Genomic DNA, 17,855 nt, shown 5'->3' with positions numbered 1-17,855 from the left:
TATCCAAATGTTGTATCGTATGGTGAATAAGGTCTTACCCATGTTTAAGTGCATATACAAGGGCAGGGCCTGTCACAAAGTTTAACAAGATCTTGCAACCCTGGCTGGATATAGCAGACTCCTTCTGGAAGGATACCCCACTCTCTCAGCCATAATGGGCTATGGGTAGGGGGGCTCTGGGTGGTCCAGGTGATCGCTGGGTGGTTGGGGGGTGGTAGGGCAGTGTGCAGTCTGGGCGTGGGGGGGGGGTGCGGGTAGGGAGGTCTGTATGGATGCTTGGATGCGAGTGTGTGTGATGGTGGTGAAAGGTCTGTTCGGTATCTAACTGTTATTTCCACTGTTTGTCGTGTATCTACGACAGGAGGCCATGTTTGGTCCAAATGGGACACCCTGAAGCATATTGCCCCTCCGTTGAGGGAACGGGGTACTTAATATCAGGGAGGGGAAAAGGTTTATTGATAAGGGCTGTTTGAATTTTATGTCATTCTATGCAGGTATTGTACCAATTATTGTGCCTTTTTCCTTGCTGATTGTAACTGCAGAAAACCAATAAAAACAATTTAGTTAAAAATGATCTCAAGGCAGTTGGGGCACCACAGTCGCCAAACAAACCACTGGTAACACAATATGCTGCCGTAAATTGAATTCCTGCAGCACTCCCAAGGTCCTCCTTCTCAAGAAGGCACATGTATAGGCCAGTCTGAAGTTTGCCATTATCTAAATGATTCAGAGAAGGATTGGGAGAAAGTACTGTGGTCAGATGAGACCAAAATTGAGCTCTTGGGCATTAACTTGATTTGCCGTGTTTGGAGGGAGAAAAATGCTGACTATGACCCCAAGAACACTATCCAACTGTGCTGCATTGAGGGGCCAATGGATGTAGCCATATATTGTAAAATCTTGGATGAGAACCTTCTTCCCTCAGCCAGAAGATGGGTCGTGGTTGAGTCTTCAGCATGACAATGACCCAAAACATACCACAAAGGCAACAAAGGAGTGGCACAAGAAGAAGCACATTAAGGTCATGTAGTGGCCTAGTCAGTCTCCTTTAGGGGTGCAACGGATCAAAAAACTCACGGTTCGGATCGTTCCTCGGATCAGGAGTCACGGATCGGATCATTTTTCGGATCAGCAAAAAAAAAATTGCAGCCTCACTGTGCCTCAAATTGCCGCCTCACTGTGCCCCAAATTGCCGCCTCCCTGTGCCTCAAATTGCCGCCTCCCTGTGCCTCAAATTGCCGCCTCCCTGTGCCTCAAATTGCCGCCTCACTGTGCCCCAAATTGCCGCCTCACTGTGCCCCAAATTGCCGCCTCACTGTGCCCCAAATTGCCGCCTCGCCAGGGTGGAAGAAGTGAGAGGGCAGCCAGCAGGGCTGGATTTCCTTTCCCTGCCACCCCAAGGCCAGGTTTTGCAATGCACCCCCTCCCCACCAACCTAACCACCCCCCCGGAGAATAGCAGTTGGATGGCAGGGGCGGCATGGTTAGTTCAAATATTTTTTTGTTTCTTCTTTTTTTTTTTATTACATTATCATTTTTTTTTTGTAGCTTGTCGTTTTTACTTTTTTAATTTTTGTATAATTTTCTTATTTTTAATATTATTTTTCTTCTTCTTTACTTTTTAATTACTTATTTTTTTATTAATTGAATTATTGTTTCTTCTTTTTTTTTTACATTTAACTTTATTGCTATCACACAAGAGAAAACAATTCTCTGTGTCATAGCAATTGAAGGTGACAGGTTCTCTTTGTTAACCCTGTCAGCTCCAAAAACAGTCCTCACAGTTGAGATAAGAAGAGCACAGCTCACCCATCTCACTGTGTGCTATTTGCAGCAGGGACAGGAGACTCGTCAGCTGGGGGAGGAGGAACGAACGGACGGAAGGCAGCTGGGGGGGGGGGGGGGAACGGACGGACGGCAGCTGGGGGGAACGGACGGACAACAGCTGGAGAAGGGGGGGAACGGACGGACGGCAGCTGGAGGGGGGGGAACGGACGGACGGCAGCTGAAGGGGGGGGGTTATCAGAGCCAGCAGGGAGAAGTGTGGGGGGAACGGATGGCAGGCAGCAGCACATTGTCTCTGCTAGAAACCAACTGAACTCACCGCCGTCTCCACTCCTGCTCGTACACAGCCCCACCTCCTCCTAAGCCCACGCTGTAATAGACAAAACACATCAGCGCATTGGACACGCATTCTGTCTATCACAGCGTGGTTAGGAGCAGGCGGGGCTGTGTGCAAACAGCGGAGACAATTTCAATGTGTTTTTTTTACCGCTTTGCTCTGCAGTCCCGCGGCACGCCACGGATCACGTGTGTGCCGATCCAAAGTCATTGATCCGTGCGGATCACGGATCAATGACGATCCGTTACACCCCTAGTCTCCTTGATCCTATAGAAAATGTATTGAGAGAGCTGAAACTTTGAGTCGTCAAGCAACAACCAAGACACCTTAAAGGGGTTGTAAAGGTCCATTTTTTTTCCTAAATAGCTTCCTTTACCTTAGTTCAGTCCTCCTTCACTTACCTCATTCTTTGATTTTGCTTTTAAATGTCCTTATTTCTTCTGAGAAATCCTCACATGTTCTTCTGTCTGGAACTCTACACAGAAATGCAAGGCTTTCTCCCTGGTGTGAGTGTTGTGCTCGCCCCTTCCCTTGGACTACAGGAGAGTCAGGACACCCACTAACACACAGCTCATTTCTCTATCTGCAACGTAGAGAGCGTCCTGACTCTCCTGTAGTCCTAGGGAGGGGGCGAGCACGACACTCCATACCAGGGAGAAAGCCTTGCATTACTGTGTGGAGTTACAGACAGAAGAACAGGAAGTGAGGATTTCTCAGAAGAAATAAGGACATTTAAAAGCAAAATTGAAGGATGAGGTAAGTGAAGGAGGACTGCACTAAGGTAAAGGAAGCTATTTAGGAAAAAAATTGGACCTTTACAACCCCTTTAAGGATTTAGGCTGGGTTCACACTATACTACACAACTTTCATCCTACTTTGCTCTGCGACATTGGTCCTACATTGGTCCTACATCCATCCGACTTTCATGAATTTGAAGTCCGACTTTCAATGAGCGGGGATCTGATTTTGATCCCTGCCAATATCGGGCACTGTGTTTGATATGAATCTTGAGGGAAACTCCACGCCAAATTTTAACAAAAAAAACGGCATTGGGTTCCCCTCCAAGAGCATACCAGGCCCATGGGTCAGGTGCGGATTTAAAGGGGAACCCCCTACGCCGAAAAAACGGTGTGGGGTCCCCCTAAAATCCATACCAGACCCATATCCAAGCAGCAGCCCGGCCGGTCAGGAAAGGGGGTGGGGACGAGCGAGCAGCCCCCCCTCCTTAGCCGTGCCAGCATGCCCTCAACATGGGGAGGTAGGTGCTCTGGGACAGGGGGCGCCCCACCCCAAAGCACCCTTCCCCCATGTTGATGAGGACAGGGCCTCTTCCCGACAACCCTGGCCCTTGGTTGTCGGGGTATGCGGGCGGGGGGCTTATCGGAATCTGGGAGCCCCCATTAACAAGGAGGCCCCTAGATACTGGCCCCCCACCCTAGGTGAATGAGTATGGGGTACATCGTACCCCTACCCATTCACCTGGAGGAAAAGTGTAAAAAAAAATACACACTACACAGGTTTTTAAAATATTTTATTAGTCAACTCCAGGGGTCTTCTTCCGACTTCTCCGCTTTCCGGGGGTCTTCTTCTGACTTTGGGGGTCTTCGTCCGTCTTCTCCGCTCTCTTCTTCTGCTCTCTGTGCTCCCTGGTTCTTCTCCCGCTCTCCGGTGCCTTCTGCCAGGCTGCGCCGCCGCTATCTTTTTTTGTAGCTCTCTTACTAGCGGCGGCCAGCCCGGTCTTCTTCCGTCGCCTTCTTCTTCCCTCTTCTTTTCTTCCGGTGTTGACTCGACACTCCCTCCCGCTGTAATGCCGGGTGCGCGGTGATTTATATAGGCCTCTTATGACGTCACAGTCCCAGCATGCTCCGGGTGGTGACGTCACCACCCTGAGCATTCTGGGACTGTGACGTCATAAGAGGCCTATATAAATCGATGTGCACCCAGCATTACAGCGGGAGGGAGCGTTGAGCGCTAGTAAGAGAGCTACAAAGAAGATAGCGGCGGCGCAGCCTGGCAGAAGGCACCGGAGAGCGGGAGAAGAACCGGGGAGCGCGGAGAGCAGAAGAGAGCGGAGAAGACGGAAGACCCCCGAAGTCAGAAGAAGACCCCCGGAGAGCGGAGAAGTTGGAAGAAGACCCCCGGAGCTGACTAATAAAATATTTTAAAAACCTGTGGTGTGTGTTTATTTTTTTTTTACACTTTTCCTCCAGGTGAATGGGTAGGGGTACGATGTACCCCATACTCATTCACCTAAGGTGGGGGGCCGGGAACTGGGGGCCCCCTTGTTAAAGGGGGCTCCCAGATTCCGATAAGCCCCTCGCCCGCATACCCCGACAACCAACGGCCAGGGTTGTCGGGAAGAGGCCTTGTCCTCATTAAGATGGGGGCAGGGTGCTTTGGGGTGGGGGGGCGCAGGGCGCCCCCCTGCCCCAGAGCACCTACCTCTCCATGTTGAGGGCATGCAGCCTAGCACGGTTAAGGAGGGGGGTGCTCGCTCATCCCCACCCCCTTTCCTGACCTGCCGGGCTGCTGCTCGGATACGGGTCTGGTATGGATTTTAGGGGGACCCCCGCGCCATTTTTTCGGCCTAGGGGGTTCCCCTTTAAGTCCGCACCAGACCCATGGGCCTGGTATGCTCTTGGAGGGGGAGCCCATGCTGTTTTTTTTTTGTTAAAATTTGGCGTGGAGTTCCCCCTTAAGATCAGCAGAGTACAAGTCGCATGCCAAAGTCGGAGTGCGCAAGACTGCGGTCCGACTTTGATCCGACTTCAATGATATTCAATGGAGTGAGGTAGGATCAAAGTCTGACCAAAGTAAGTACAGGGAGCATTTGCAAAGTCGCTCCGACATGTGTCGGACCAGTTAAGACAGCTCCCATAGGGAAACGTTGATTTTCACATGTCATGCGACATGAGCTCCAATGTCAGAGCGTTTGTCGGACTAGTGTAAACCCGGCCTTAAAGAAGATATGTAAAGAAGAATAGACCAAAATCCCTCCTGAGATGTGTGCAAACCTGGTAACCAACTACGAGATACTTGGTGCTCGCCAACAAGGGTTTTTCCACCAAGTCATGTTTTGCTTGGGGATCAAATACTTATGCTACAAATGTTAAACATTTAGTAAAATGTTTTATTTATTTTTTTCAGTTTTTTTGGTTGTTCTCTATCATTTAAAATACTCCTATGATAAAAAAAAATATTATAAACCCTTCTAGAGGTCGGTCGATATTTGTCCGTTTTTAAGAAATCGGTATCGACCGATTATTGTGAAAATTAGGCCGATTTTTGGCTGCCACCCTAATCCCCGCTCCACCTACAGCAGCACGAGACATTTATCTTTCACCCGCTCCCCAGGTAGCCTGCTCGCCAGCCCCTATAGCGGAGAAGAGAAACAAGTTTCACTAGCACCGCCCAGCCCCGCCCCCTACCTTGGTGGGCTGTAGCAGAAGAAGAAAGCATCAAACATGTCGCAAGCCCGAGCCTCTGCCGCCTGTCTGACTAGTAACCCACCAGAAGGTGATCGTGGCCAGCACTACCTCCTCTTTCTTCCCTGCATGGAGGGTAAGTCAAAAATGCAATGTGTGCTGTTGTGCCCCCTGCAGACTTTATTTAATCTCCTTTGAATGGGACACCTGGCTGAGACTGACAAGCTGGCATTAAGTTGCATTGTGAAAATGGATGAGGATGACTCTGGGTGGATATGAGCCTCTTCACAATGCAACTCTCATCCTCATCCATTTTCACAATGCAACTCAATCATCCTCCACAACACACCCCCACCCACGGCCAGCTTCATCCATCCGTCCCCCTCTACAACACACCCCCACCCACGGCCAGCTCCATTCATCCCCCTCCACAACGCATCACCCACGGCCAGCTCCATCCATCCTCTCCACAACGCATCCCCCACCAACAGCCAGCTCCATCCATCCCCCTCCACAACGCATTCCCCACCCACGGCCAGCTCCATCCATCCCCCTCCACAATGCATCCCCCACCCTCAGCCAGCTCCATTCATCCCCCTCCACAACGCATCCCCCACCCACGGCCAGCTCCATCCATCCCCCTCCACAACATATCATCCACGACCAGCTCCATCCATCCATCCCCCTCCACAACGCATCCCCCACCCACAGCCAGCTTCATCCATCCCCCTCCACAACGCATCCCCCACCCACGGCCAGCTCCATCCATCCATCCCCCTCCATAACACATCACCCACGACCAGCTCCATCCATCCATCCCCTCCACAATGCATCCCCCACCCACGGCCAGCTCCATCCATCCCCCTCCACAACCCATCCACAGCCAGTACCATCCATCTATCCCCCTCCACAAGGCATCCCCCACCCACGGCCAGCAACATCCATCAATTCCCCCTCCACAACGCATCCCTCACCCACAGCCAGCACCATCCATCTATCCCCCTCCACAACGCACCCCCCACCATCTATCCCCCTTCACAAATCATCCCCCACCCACGCCCAGCACCATTCATCCATCCCCCTCCACAACGCATCCCCCACGCACGGCCTGCACCATCTATCCCCCTCCACAACGCTTCTCCCACCCACGCCCAGCACCATCCATCCCTCTTCACGCATCCCAATCCAAAAATCGGCCTAAAATATCGGCCACAAAAATTGGCATCATATATCGGCCATTGGCTGCCCTGATTTCTAAATATCGGCATCGGCCAGAGAAAAACCCATATCGGTCGACCTCTAAACCCTTCATTTCTTTGTTAGTGGGCAAACTAAAAAATCTGCTGTGGGTTAAATAATTTTCGCCACTGTACATGATTCAAAGCATCTATGGTCAGCCTTAGAGACCTGTATCAAAGGTTTGTTTCTTAATATTTCCTGCATACATTTAATTGATCAGATTATATTGTGCAGGGGATTAAAATTAACTAATTCCTGCACGAATGTGGATTGTTTGGCAAAGAGCTGCCATAGTCCTTAGGAGCATTTGTTCGCTCAAATGCTGGTCTGTGGACAAAGATTTTAAATCTGTAGTTAAACTCCCCTATCTGGGGAAACCTCTCTTTGAGGCTTTCCTGTAAGAGATCATCAAGAATGGCACCAGCGGTAATAACCTTCCGAAGACCTGCCAGTCAATGTTTTTGCTGTGGAAACATGCACTTTGCTTTTATGCAGCTTAGCACTCCTTTGATGGCAGGAGTTAATCTTTAGGTCCTCCTGCCCAAGTCCCAAGCCATACCAACAGACATCTGACAAACCACCCACCGCATGAGGGTCTGTGATCACCTGCAAACTTCAGGGTGTGGGAATGTGTGTTAATCTTTGCAGGTTTTGGCTTCAGAACATTCACTACACTAGTACAGGAGGTAATTTTCTCCAAAAACAAAATCTCCTTCTCTCACCACATAGAGATGTGCTCTGATCCAAACAGTTCAGGGGCTTGTAATGCAGGGAATGGTGCCTGTGCCCCTTCAGGAAAGTTACATGGGCATTACTCAAACCTGTTTACTGTACCCAAGCAAGGGTATACCATCCATCCTCTTTAAATCCCAAGGAACTTAACACCTTTGTGCACACCATAAAGTTCCACAGGAAAACTGTCCATTTGGTGATACCCTCCATCCAGCAGTGGAAATTTGCCATGCTCCTCCGACATAGATTCTGGCCTGTTCTTGGTGCAGCCGACATCCATGGACTTTTCAACAATTGCCTCTGAACAGCCCAACTATCAGGATTGCATTGGCTTGAGTGAGTGAATAACTTGTATAGCGCTACAAATGCGAACTGAATCGCCTCAAGGCGCTTTGCATCCAATGACGTCCTAATCCTTCAGAAGAGGTGGGTCTTATGTTTTTTCCTGAAGGCCTGATGGTTTTCTTCCACGCGGATGTCCATGGGTAGAGTGTTCCATAGCCGTGGTCCTTGGACTGCAAATCTACGTTCTCCCTTCGATTTGTAGTGGGACTTGGGGATGTGGAGGAGGTTTTGGTTGGTTAAACGGAGAATGTGATTGGGGGTGTAGTGTTTTATTTTTCCGCGTAAGTATTGAGCGTTTCCTTGTGTGCACTTGTGAGTGAGACAGAGGGTCTTGAATGTGATTTAATCCTTTACGGTTAGCCAATGAAGGGTCCTCAGTGAAGGGGTGATGGATTCCCAGGGTTGTTTCCCCGTTGCCAGTTTGGCTGCCGTTTTCTGGATGATTTGTAAGCGCAAAATTTGGTATTTAGGTAGTCCATTGTAGAGGGAGTTTGTGTAGTCGAGTCGGGAGTTGATAATTGTTCCAACTACTACTGCTATTTCCTCTTCTGGGATGGAGGTAATGAGTCTATGCAGCAGGCGGAGGAGATGGTGCGATCCGCAGACTACTGATCCTATTTGTGCATCCATCGAGATCTCCGAGTCAAAGATGACTCCGAGACTTTTGACTTTGGTGCTCGGGGTAATGGTCTGTCCAAAGGATGGTGGGTGGTATCCATGAAGTCTTAGCTTTTGTCTTTTGGTTTGCGTGGAGAAGTTGTTCTGTTTTGGATCCATTGAGTTTAACTGCTTGCCAACCAGCCGCCGCAGTTCTACGGTGGCAGGTCGGCTCTGCTGGGCGAGAGCACGTAGCTATACGTCACCTCGCCCAGCAGCCAATAGGGGCGCCCCCGCTCGCCCCCGACTCCCATGCGCGTGCTGATCGCCACCATTACTAGTAAAAAAAATATTAATAAAAATGCCATAAAAATACCCCCTATTTTGTAAACGCTATAACTTTTGTGCAAACCAATCAATAAACGCTTATTGCAATTTTTTTTTTTTTTTATATATTTTTGGGGGATATTTATTATAGCAAACAGTAAAGAATATAAATTTTTTCAAAATTGTCGCTCTATTTTTGTTTATAGCGCAAAAACTAAAAAACGCAAAGGTGATCAAATACCACCAAAAGAAAGCTCTATTTGTGGGGAAAAAAGGACGCCAATTTTGTTTGGGAGCCAAGTTGCTCGACCGCGCAATTGTCAGTTAAAGCGACGCAGTGCCGAATTGCAAAAAGTGCTCTGGTCTTTGACCAGCAATATGGTCCGGGGGTTAAGTGGTTAAAGGAGTTGTAAAGGTAAAAATAAGAAATTCCCTAAATAGCTTCCTTTACCTTAGTGCAGTCTTCCTTCACTTACCTCATCCTTTGATTTTGGTTTTAAATGTCTTTATTTCCTCAGTTCCTGTTCTTGTGTCTGTAACTACACGCAGTAATGTGAGGCTTTCTCCCTGGTGTGGAGAAAGCCTCTTGAGGGGGGAGGGGGCAAGCAGGCCAGTCAGGACACTCTCCACTTTGCAGATAGAGAAAGGAGCTGTGTGTTGGTGGGTGTCCTGACACTCCTGCTCGCCCCCTCAAGAGGCTTTCTCCACACCAGGGACAAAGCCTCACATTACTGTGTGTAGTTAGACAGAAGAACAGGAAGTGAGGATTTCTCAGAAGAAGAAATAAGGACATTTAAAAGCAAAATCGAAGGATGAGGTAAGTGAAGGAGGACTGCATTAAGGTAAAGGAAGCTATTTAGGGAAAATATTTTTACCTTTACAACCCCTTTAAGGGAGCTCTCTGTCAACTAATCATCGATCAATGTGAGGCAATTTTCCAGTCCGTGATATTGGTCTTTTTTTTCGGTGATGTGAAAGTAGAGTTGAGTGTCGTCAGCGTATGAGTGGTAGCACAGGTCCTGTTTGCTGATAATTTTGAGGAGTGGGCGGAGGTAGATCCTTGAGGGACTCCACAAGAAATTGTGCAAGTTTCAGAGGTGAAGGTTTCTAGTTTCACTGTCTGGGAACGGTTTTCTAGGAAGGATACGAACCAGGGTAGGTCAGAGTCTGCGACTCCAGCTACTTCTTTAAGGGGAATGAGTAGAGTTTTGTGGTCTGTGTCGAAAGCTGCACTGAGATCCAGCAGCACCAGGAGACATGATTCTCTGTCATCCCATATTTTGAGAAGGGCTGTTTCTGTGCCATGGCCTGGGCGGAAGCCTGATTGTAGTGGGTCCAATAGTTTGTGGAAATTCAAATGGAGTTGTAGCTGTTGTACTACTGCTTTCTCCATGATCTATGAGATGGTGTTGACTTATCGGTCTGCGGTAATTTGGGTCTTTGGGGTCGAGATTGGGTTTTATTTAGGAGGGGTTTGATTATGCCTTGCTTGAGGGAGATCGGAACAATACCTTCTTTGAATGATTGAGTTAAGAGATGTGTTATGGTGGGTGCCAAGATATCGGTACATTCTTTCAGGTGTTTTGTAGAAATTATGTCATTTGGTGATGTGCTGTCTCGGAGGCTTCTAATGATGTTTTTGGTGGTGTCGATGGTGATCGGGACCAGCGAAAATAGTCTTCGATTGTTTTCGATAAAAAAATCCGATAGCTCATTACAGAATTCTTGCGTTTTGTTTGCTGGAGGCTCTAGGCAGGTAGGGTTCATAGTCTGAGCGACTAGTTTGAAAAGTTCACAAGGTCGGTTTACGGCTTTTGAGATCGTGTTTGAGAAATGTTATTTGTTTTGCTTTGAAGATTGCTTTGTGGTATTTCTTAGTGAGTGCTTTGTAGTTAGTGTGGTTTTCCTTTGTTGGGTTTCTTTTTCAGTCTCCTTCAGCTCTTCTGCGTTCTTGCTTCAGTAAAGCAAGAGTGTCATTAAACCAGCCCAAATTGTTTCTGCGGATGCATGCTCTGCGTCTCGGAGCGACTGTGTCTGCTGTTTGTAGTAATGCTTTGTTTAAGGAGTTGAGTGTTTGTTCTGTTGATTGGTTTTGATTTAGCATTCCTGTGTTTTTTTTTTTGATAGTGTGGTTTTGAAGAGTTCAGAGTGTGTAGTTTCTTCTGAGATCTTGTCCAGTGTGTTATTGAGTGTTTTGGTTTTTGGGAGATGGTGTTGGTGGCAATTTTAAATTTGATAGCGTGGTGATCCGTCCATGGTAAAGGCATGTTATCCAGTGTGTTGATATCCATGTTTTGTTTGAAGATGTGGTCAAGAATGTGACCCGAACCATGCGTGGGGGCATTTATCAGTTGCTGCAGACCTAGTTCTTCCAGTTTGTTGATGCAGAAGGTGGCGATGGGGTCCAAGGCGAAGTTAGCCCAGAGGTTGAAATCCCTTAAGACTTTCAGGTCAGCCTGCAGTTGACCCTACAGTACTCAGAAAGCTTATTTTTTGTTTACAAAAGTTTTATTTGGAAGACAAGAAATACAATGGTTACATGTAAGACGTACAGTAGGTACAGAGATGGCAAGATACGCAAATAAATGGTAGACTGGAGTACATGGTTGGAGTATACTGTAGGGCAGCCCTCAAAATTTACACTCGCCTCTCGCATTTTGCAAGTAAATTTTGAGGGCTGGCGAGTGTCTGGCTGGCTGCTTGGGAGCAGGGGGGGCGAGGAGAGGAGGAGCCGCCGCCACGGCGTTCAAACCCGCAGGGAACATTACAGCTTTCAATTCAATAGCTGTGAGTGTTCCCCGCAGCGCGCGTCTTATACAGCCCCCCCCCTCCGGGAAACTGATGAGCAGATCACCCATCCCAGGAAAGGTGCCGGCACCTTTACAATATAAATAGTCCTGGCTGGGAGCTGCATGGGCACCTCGTGCTGAGGGGACTGCAAGGGACACAAAGACCTAAAGATGGACTCCAGGAGTACTGCATCGGGCTGGTACTAGTGAGCACTATTCGTTACTGAGGCTTCACTATTGGACGGATGATTGAACCTGTTCCTGCTGTGGAGATTGGATATCTGTTTTTCATGCTGTTTTAAAATTGATTTGCGGTAAGAGTCAGTGTTACTCGTGGGTGGAGGTCTCCTGTCTGGTACCAATCACTACGCTGTGGATGTGTCTAGCACCTTTGGGACTCACTGCTGCTTCATCACTTTATTTGGGACTGTGTTTATGTCTTCAGCCCACTTCCCTTTTTTCATATACTACACTGTGGACTACCTTGATGCATTGACACTGCTATGAGGATTTCAGTATATGCCATATAAGTCTTCACTTATTAATTTATTGTTGTTCACATTATATTGGTATTTTTATCAATTCATTTCTATATCACATTGGTATCCTATCAATTTATTATATATTTTTCTAGCGCGACTCCCTTTTTTTCCATCTAATAAAAAACTATTGTTGGGGAAAAAAAAAAAAATCAGTCTGAAACCGAAAATGAATTTTCTTTTATTTTCCCTCTATTTCATTTTTTTTTTCAAATTTTATGTATTACATGAGACATTTTAATTAGCTTCATTGATTTAAAATAACAAAAATAGAAAAGCTCCAAGTCAATATAATAAAATCCAAACTTTTATTTAAAAATTGGACACAAATAGTATATAATATAATATATTTACATAGCACATCAGGGCATGGGGCACATCAGGGCACATAGCACATCAGGGCATGGGGCACATAGCACATCAGGGCACATAGTACATCAGGGCATGGGGCACATAGCACATCAGGGCACATAGCACATCATGGCATGGGGCACATAGCACATCAGGGCATGGGGCACATAGCACATCAGGGCATGGGGCACATCAGGGCAGGGCACACAGGACATGGGGCACATAGCACATCAGGACATGGGACACATCAGGGCATGGGGCACGATACATAATATACTGTGCTGCAGTCAGATGGCTGCATAGCATTCAACAGTAGTTTAGTTTCTTACTTTTGAAAGATATTGGCAATGGTGGCACTTCGAATCGCTCTTCTTGTTCCTCCTCGGCGGCGCTGGCTCCACCTCCTCTTGGAACTTGCACGGCGCACACACAGCAGCTCTCCTCGTGCTTGTCTCCTCCCATGTCCCTCCTCCCATGTAACCAGGCCAGGCAGCTCGCTCGCTCTCCTCCTCCCATCCCCTCTTGCCTTTGACCATAACCATGACACACGTCACGCTGCTAGGAGGGGGGCATGGCGGCTGTAAACATAGGAGGACCTGGAGGGAAGTGTCGTGGACGCAGCGCAGCAACAGGAAGTGAGCCGTACAAACGGCAACTAAGTCCCGCTCTGGAGGTGGGTCATTATCGGCTATGTTTTATGTTGTTCTGGCATGTCCCCATAATCGCGATTTTCGGACGATATGTATCGGCACCGATATATCGGTGCACCCCTACTTTTTACCATTTGCCCAAAATTCATGAAGACCCCACAAACCCACCTGATAGACCTAGAGTGGCTGTCATGGAGAGCATAACAAGCTATTTCTCCATATATATTGATAATTTCCTACAGCCATTAGCTCAAAGTTTACCTTCATACATCAAAGACAGCATACATCTTTTACAAACTCTCAAAAATTACACCTGGAAACCATCCTACATATGGCTCTCCTGAGATGTAGTCTCACTGTATACCTCTCTACCACATGAGGTAGGCTTGAGAGCTGTACTATTCCTTAATGATGACCCTATGCTGAAAACCAGTCAAGCCCAATTCATCTTGGAAGCCACAAAGTTCTGCTTGACGCATAGCTACTTTGAATCCAATTGAGACTTCTACCTACAGGCTCATGGCACAGCCATGGGAGCCAACTTTGCCCTAAGCGATGCCAATCTCACCATGGGTCTGTGGGAGAATCGCTACATATGGCATAACAATGCCTTTTCCTCACACTTGACATTACATGGCCGATATATCAATGTCATAATCATTTGGGATGGTCCTAAATCTCTAATCCCACAATTCGTAGCCCACTGTAATACCAACGATATGGGTTTATTATTCACTTCAGTCTGTGACGATAAATCTTTAGCTTTCCTTGACCCGACACTCGGTCATGATCAAGGGATCATACTTTGCCAAAATTACACCAAACCAACCACAGGCAACTCTTATCTGCATTACCACAGTTGTCACTACCCTCATTAAATTAAGAACATCCCCAAAAGCCATTGTCTTAAGTCTCCGTGCTTGACTTGCTCACATGTCACCCATAGACTAAAAGAATGCCAGTCCAAGGGTCCGAAAATATCCCATATCCGACTTTTACACTTGTGGTGTATTTCCTATCCTGTCTGTGTGACCTACAATACGGTCTTATTCCTCCTCTTGATATCCTCCAATAGTAAGTCTTGTACCTTACTCCATTGTCAAATTGTCCGTCCTCTATTATTTCACCTAGTGACCCCTTTCTCCCCCTATTTCTTTCCCTTCTCCCTCTCTGTCAACCACATCCACTCCATATAACTACATTCCACATTTATTACTATTTTTATTTTTACTTTAATTTTCATTTTTACTTTTAATTTTTTATATATATAATTTAGATTCCCAGTTCATCATTGTTTTCATCCTTCTCAGTTTATTTTAATCTACACCTTTATATACTGTCAGGGCCCAAGCGCTGTAGATCCTCGTATGGCGCGCCTGCGCAGTAGATTGGTTTCCCAGCGCTTACCTGGGCACTTCAGGCGTGTGCGCATGCTTGCACACGGCGCGGCGCGTGACCACTCGGGACCAATCACAGGCATGACCGCCCTATTTAAACCACCCCTTTTTGAAGACAGGTTGCTGGTTTATCATCAGCTTGTGACCTGAACCTGTTTCCTGGGAACCTTACCTTTTGGAATTCCTTCCGACTCAGCTCTCTCCTGGAACCTGACCTCGGCTTGCCTCACCATTCTACTGAACTCTCCTGACCCCGATCTTTGGCTTGTGACCTGGACTCTGTTGTTTTCTCCAGCCCTTGAACCTTTGGCTTGTGACCCTGATCCGCTGCTGTCTCCGCCCCTTGAACTTGGCTTGTATCCTGGACTTACCTTGCTTGCTTCCAGAAACTCATTCCGTACCTGTATTCCGGACCTGTCACCGTTTGTTTCCTGTTTCCGGCTGCAGCCACACTGAAGCTTCTGCTATCTGCTACTACCACCACCAAGCACCGCTTCTCCGCTGGCACCGGTACCGCCTCGTGCTTCTGCCACCTGTTTCAAACCTCAGGGGGCGGGCGCGATTGGTCGTAAAGGTGAACCACCCTCTGCATTTTGGTCTCGGTAAGTACTTGATTCCTGACATATACCTACAGTTGTGCTCAAATGTTAACATATCCTGGCAGAATTTGATTTCTCAGAGATTTTTCAGAGACTATGAATGATAACACAAAAACAATCCACCTCCGTCTTTCACAATAGGAATGGTGTACCTTTTCATCATGGGCCTTGTTGAATCCTCTCCAAATGTAGTATTTGTGGTTGTGGCCAAAAAGCAAAATTTTGGTCTCATCACTTCAAATGACTTTGTGCCAGAAGGTTTTTAGGCTGGTCTCTGTGCTGTTTGGCATATTGTAAGTGGGATACTTTGTAGCATTTGCATAGTAATGGCTTTTTTCTGGCAACTCGACCATGCAGCCCATCTTTCTTCAAGTGCCTCCTTATTGTGCATCTTGAAACAGCCACACCACGTTTTCAGAGTCCTGTATTTAAACCTGAAGGTATTTGTGAGTTTTTCTTTGCATCCTGAACAATTTTCCTGGCAGTTGTGGCTGAATTTTTTTTTGTCTACCTGACTGATTTGGTTTCAACAGAACCCCTCATTTCCCACTTCTTGATTAGAGTTTGAACACTGCTGATTGGCATTCTCAATTCCTTGGATATCTTTTTATATTCTATTCTTGTTTTATGCAGTTCAACTACCTTTTCCCACAGATCCTTTAACAATTATTTTGCTTTCCCCATGAGAATCCAGAAACGTCAGTGCAGCACTGGATGAAAGATGAAAGGGTCTGTCAGTAGTCCAGAAACTCATTGACCTTTTATACACACACTAATTACAAGCAAACAGATCACAGGTGAGGATGGTTACTTTTAATAGCCATTTAAACCCCTTTGTGTCAACTTGTGTACATGCTATCAGGCCAAAATGTAAATGTAAACTTTTGATCAGGGTCATTTGGGTAGTTTATGTTATTATTTAAAAAGAGTAAACAGTTAATTCATAATGGCTTTAGCCAAACACGAACAATGAGTAAAAAAAGTTTTTGTGTTATTCATATTTTCAGAAAAATGACCAAGAAATCTTAAATTCTGCAAGGGTATGTAAACTTATGAGAACAATTGTATATATTGTGCATAATCATTGTCTCGCTACTTACTGATTGGTTCATTGTTTCTAATCTTGAGCAGCACAGTGGTGTAGTGGGCTGGTTTGAATGCCGACCACAACACTACCTGCCCTCGGGTTGGAAGGTTCTCCCTGTGTCTGTGTGGGTTTTCTGCGGATACTACAGTTTACTCCCACCCTCCAAAGACATGCTATGGTAGGTTAATTGGCTTCTGTCTAAATTGGCCCTAGTATATGAATGTGAGTTGGGGACCTTAGATTGTAAGCTCCTTGAAGGTAGGGACTGATGTGAATGTACAATGTATATGTAAAGTGCTGCGTACATTTGACGGCGCTATATAAGTAAGCAAAATAATAATAATCATAATTGTAAAACCTTGTTTCAATCGCAAACATCCAGTACACAATCAATTTTATCAGAATTGCTATTAGATTAACCTGATGGTATCTAACTAGTTAATCTGACACTCCAGTGCCCCGTAATCCACAAATTACCACCTTGAAAGGTTGCCTAGGTAATGCCTAATTAGTCCTGGCCACAACTGACTATATATACCTCCTCCAAAAATGGCCACAGTCTTAGCCTAATGAAGGAGCATGCATGCTCTGAACACCCTCGCTCTCTCTAACCAGAAGTGATGTACACCGCTGTTTGTGAACCCATCAGCTGCCTCTTCACCAGTGAGAAGATGGTCTTTCCCATGAGCAGATTAACCACTTTTTAAATCCCACATGCACTGACATCTCATATCTTGTGAGTTACCAATTGTCTTTTATGGAATAAAATGTCTTAATAATGCTGCACTTAGATGGCGCTACTCTCCTTCTGTCTCTGATTCTTTTAAATAGGCCTGGCCTCTTTCCTAAATGCACAAAATATAATTGCATGCTAAAATGTATAGGAGCTAACTCCAGGGGTTTTTGATCCAGGGAAATCCAAATGCCTCCTAGGGGATTTGGGAAGAAACTTTTTTTTTTTTTTTTCCCTGCTGGAGAAAATTTGATCATACTTTTATATGAACATTGGTAATAAGCTTTGTAGGGTTCTCACGCAGTTCCTCATAAAATAACAGACTTGGCTACAGTATAACTGAGATCTTTTTTTCTAAGTGCATGCGGGTGTAAGCCATCTGGACCTGGTGATTTGTTTACATTGTTTCTCTGGTATCTTTTGTAAATGTTTGATTAACCACAGGCAACTTCAGTGAAACCTTGTTACTGCAAAAGTGATTTTAAAGGTATTTAAAAAAAAATAGGAACATGTTATACTTGCCTGTGCTGTGTAATGGTTTTGCTCAGAGCAGCCCCAATCCTCCTCTTCTCATGTCTCCGGCTGGCGCTCCTGGCCCCTATAAGAGCCCCCATAGTAATCCGCTTACAATGGGGGCACTCATGCGTGCATTAGAAGCATGGAACAGGGCTCGACCCCACCCCCTGCTCCCTCCTCGCTGGCTGTGATTGACAGTAGCGGGAGGCAGCGACTCTGGAGAGCAGCTGCTCTCATGCACATCACTTGATCCTGATCAGGCTCTGGGAAGTATTAGGGGGAGCTGCATACTGATTTGTTTTACCCTTATGCATGAAGTTAAACATTCAGCCTTTACAACCACAAAAACGGAGGGAATTTTTTTCTTGGCATTTGTGACCAGCTTCCTGTGTTGCAGTAGCCCTAATT

At 46.5% G+C, this 17,855-nt stretch overlaps 1 protein-coding gene across 4 annotated transcripts in view; it reads left to right on the top strand.

Moving 5' to 3' along the window:
• The window catches only part of TCF20 (transcription factor 20), a 531,880-nt gene that overhangs the window by 414,838 nt on the left and 99,187 nt on the right, over nt 1–17,855 (top strand). For 2 of the 4 annotated variants that reach the window (XM_040359596.1, XM_040359597.1), the window contains exon 6: nt 16,119–16,151. The exons of the other annotated variants lie outside the window; for them this stretch is intronic. In XM_040359596.1, coding sequence (XP_040215530.1) covers nt 16,119–16,151 — 33 coding nt within the window. The remainder of the gene's footprint in view (nt 1–16,118; nt 16,152–17,855) is intronic. 4 annotated transcript variants of the gene reach the window in all.

The sequence above is a fragment of the Rana temporaria genome, chromosome 7 (assembly GCF_905171775.1).
Source record: "Rana temporaria chromosome 7, aRanTem1.1, whole genome shotgun sequence".
Lineage (NCBI taxonomy): Eukaryota > Metazoa > Chordata > Amphibia > Anura > Ranidae > Rana > Rana temporaria.
Note: the sequence above shows the minus strand (reverse complement) of the source record. Positions and strands in the feature narration are given on the sequence as shown.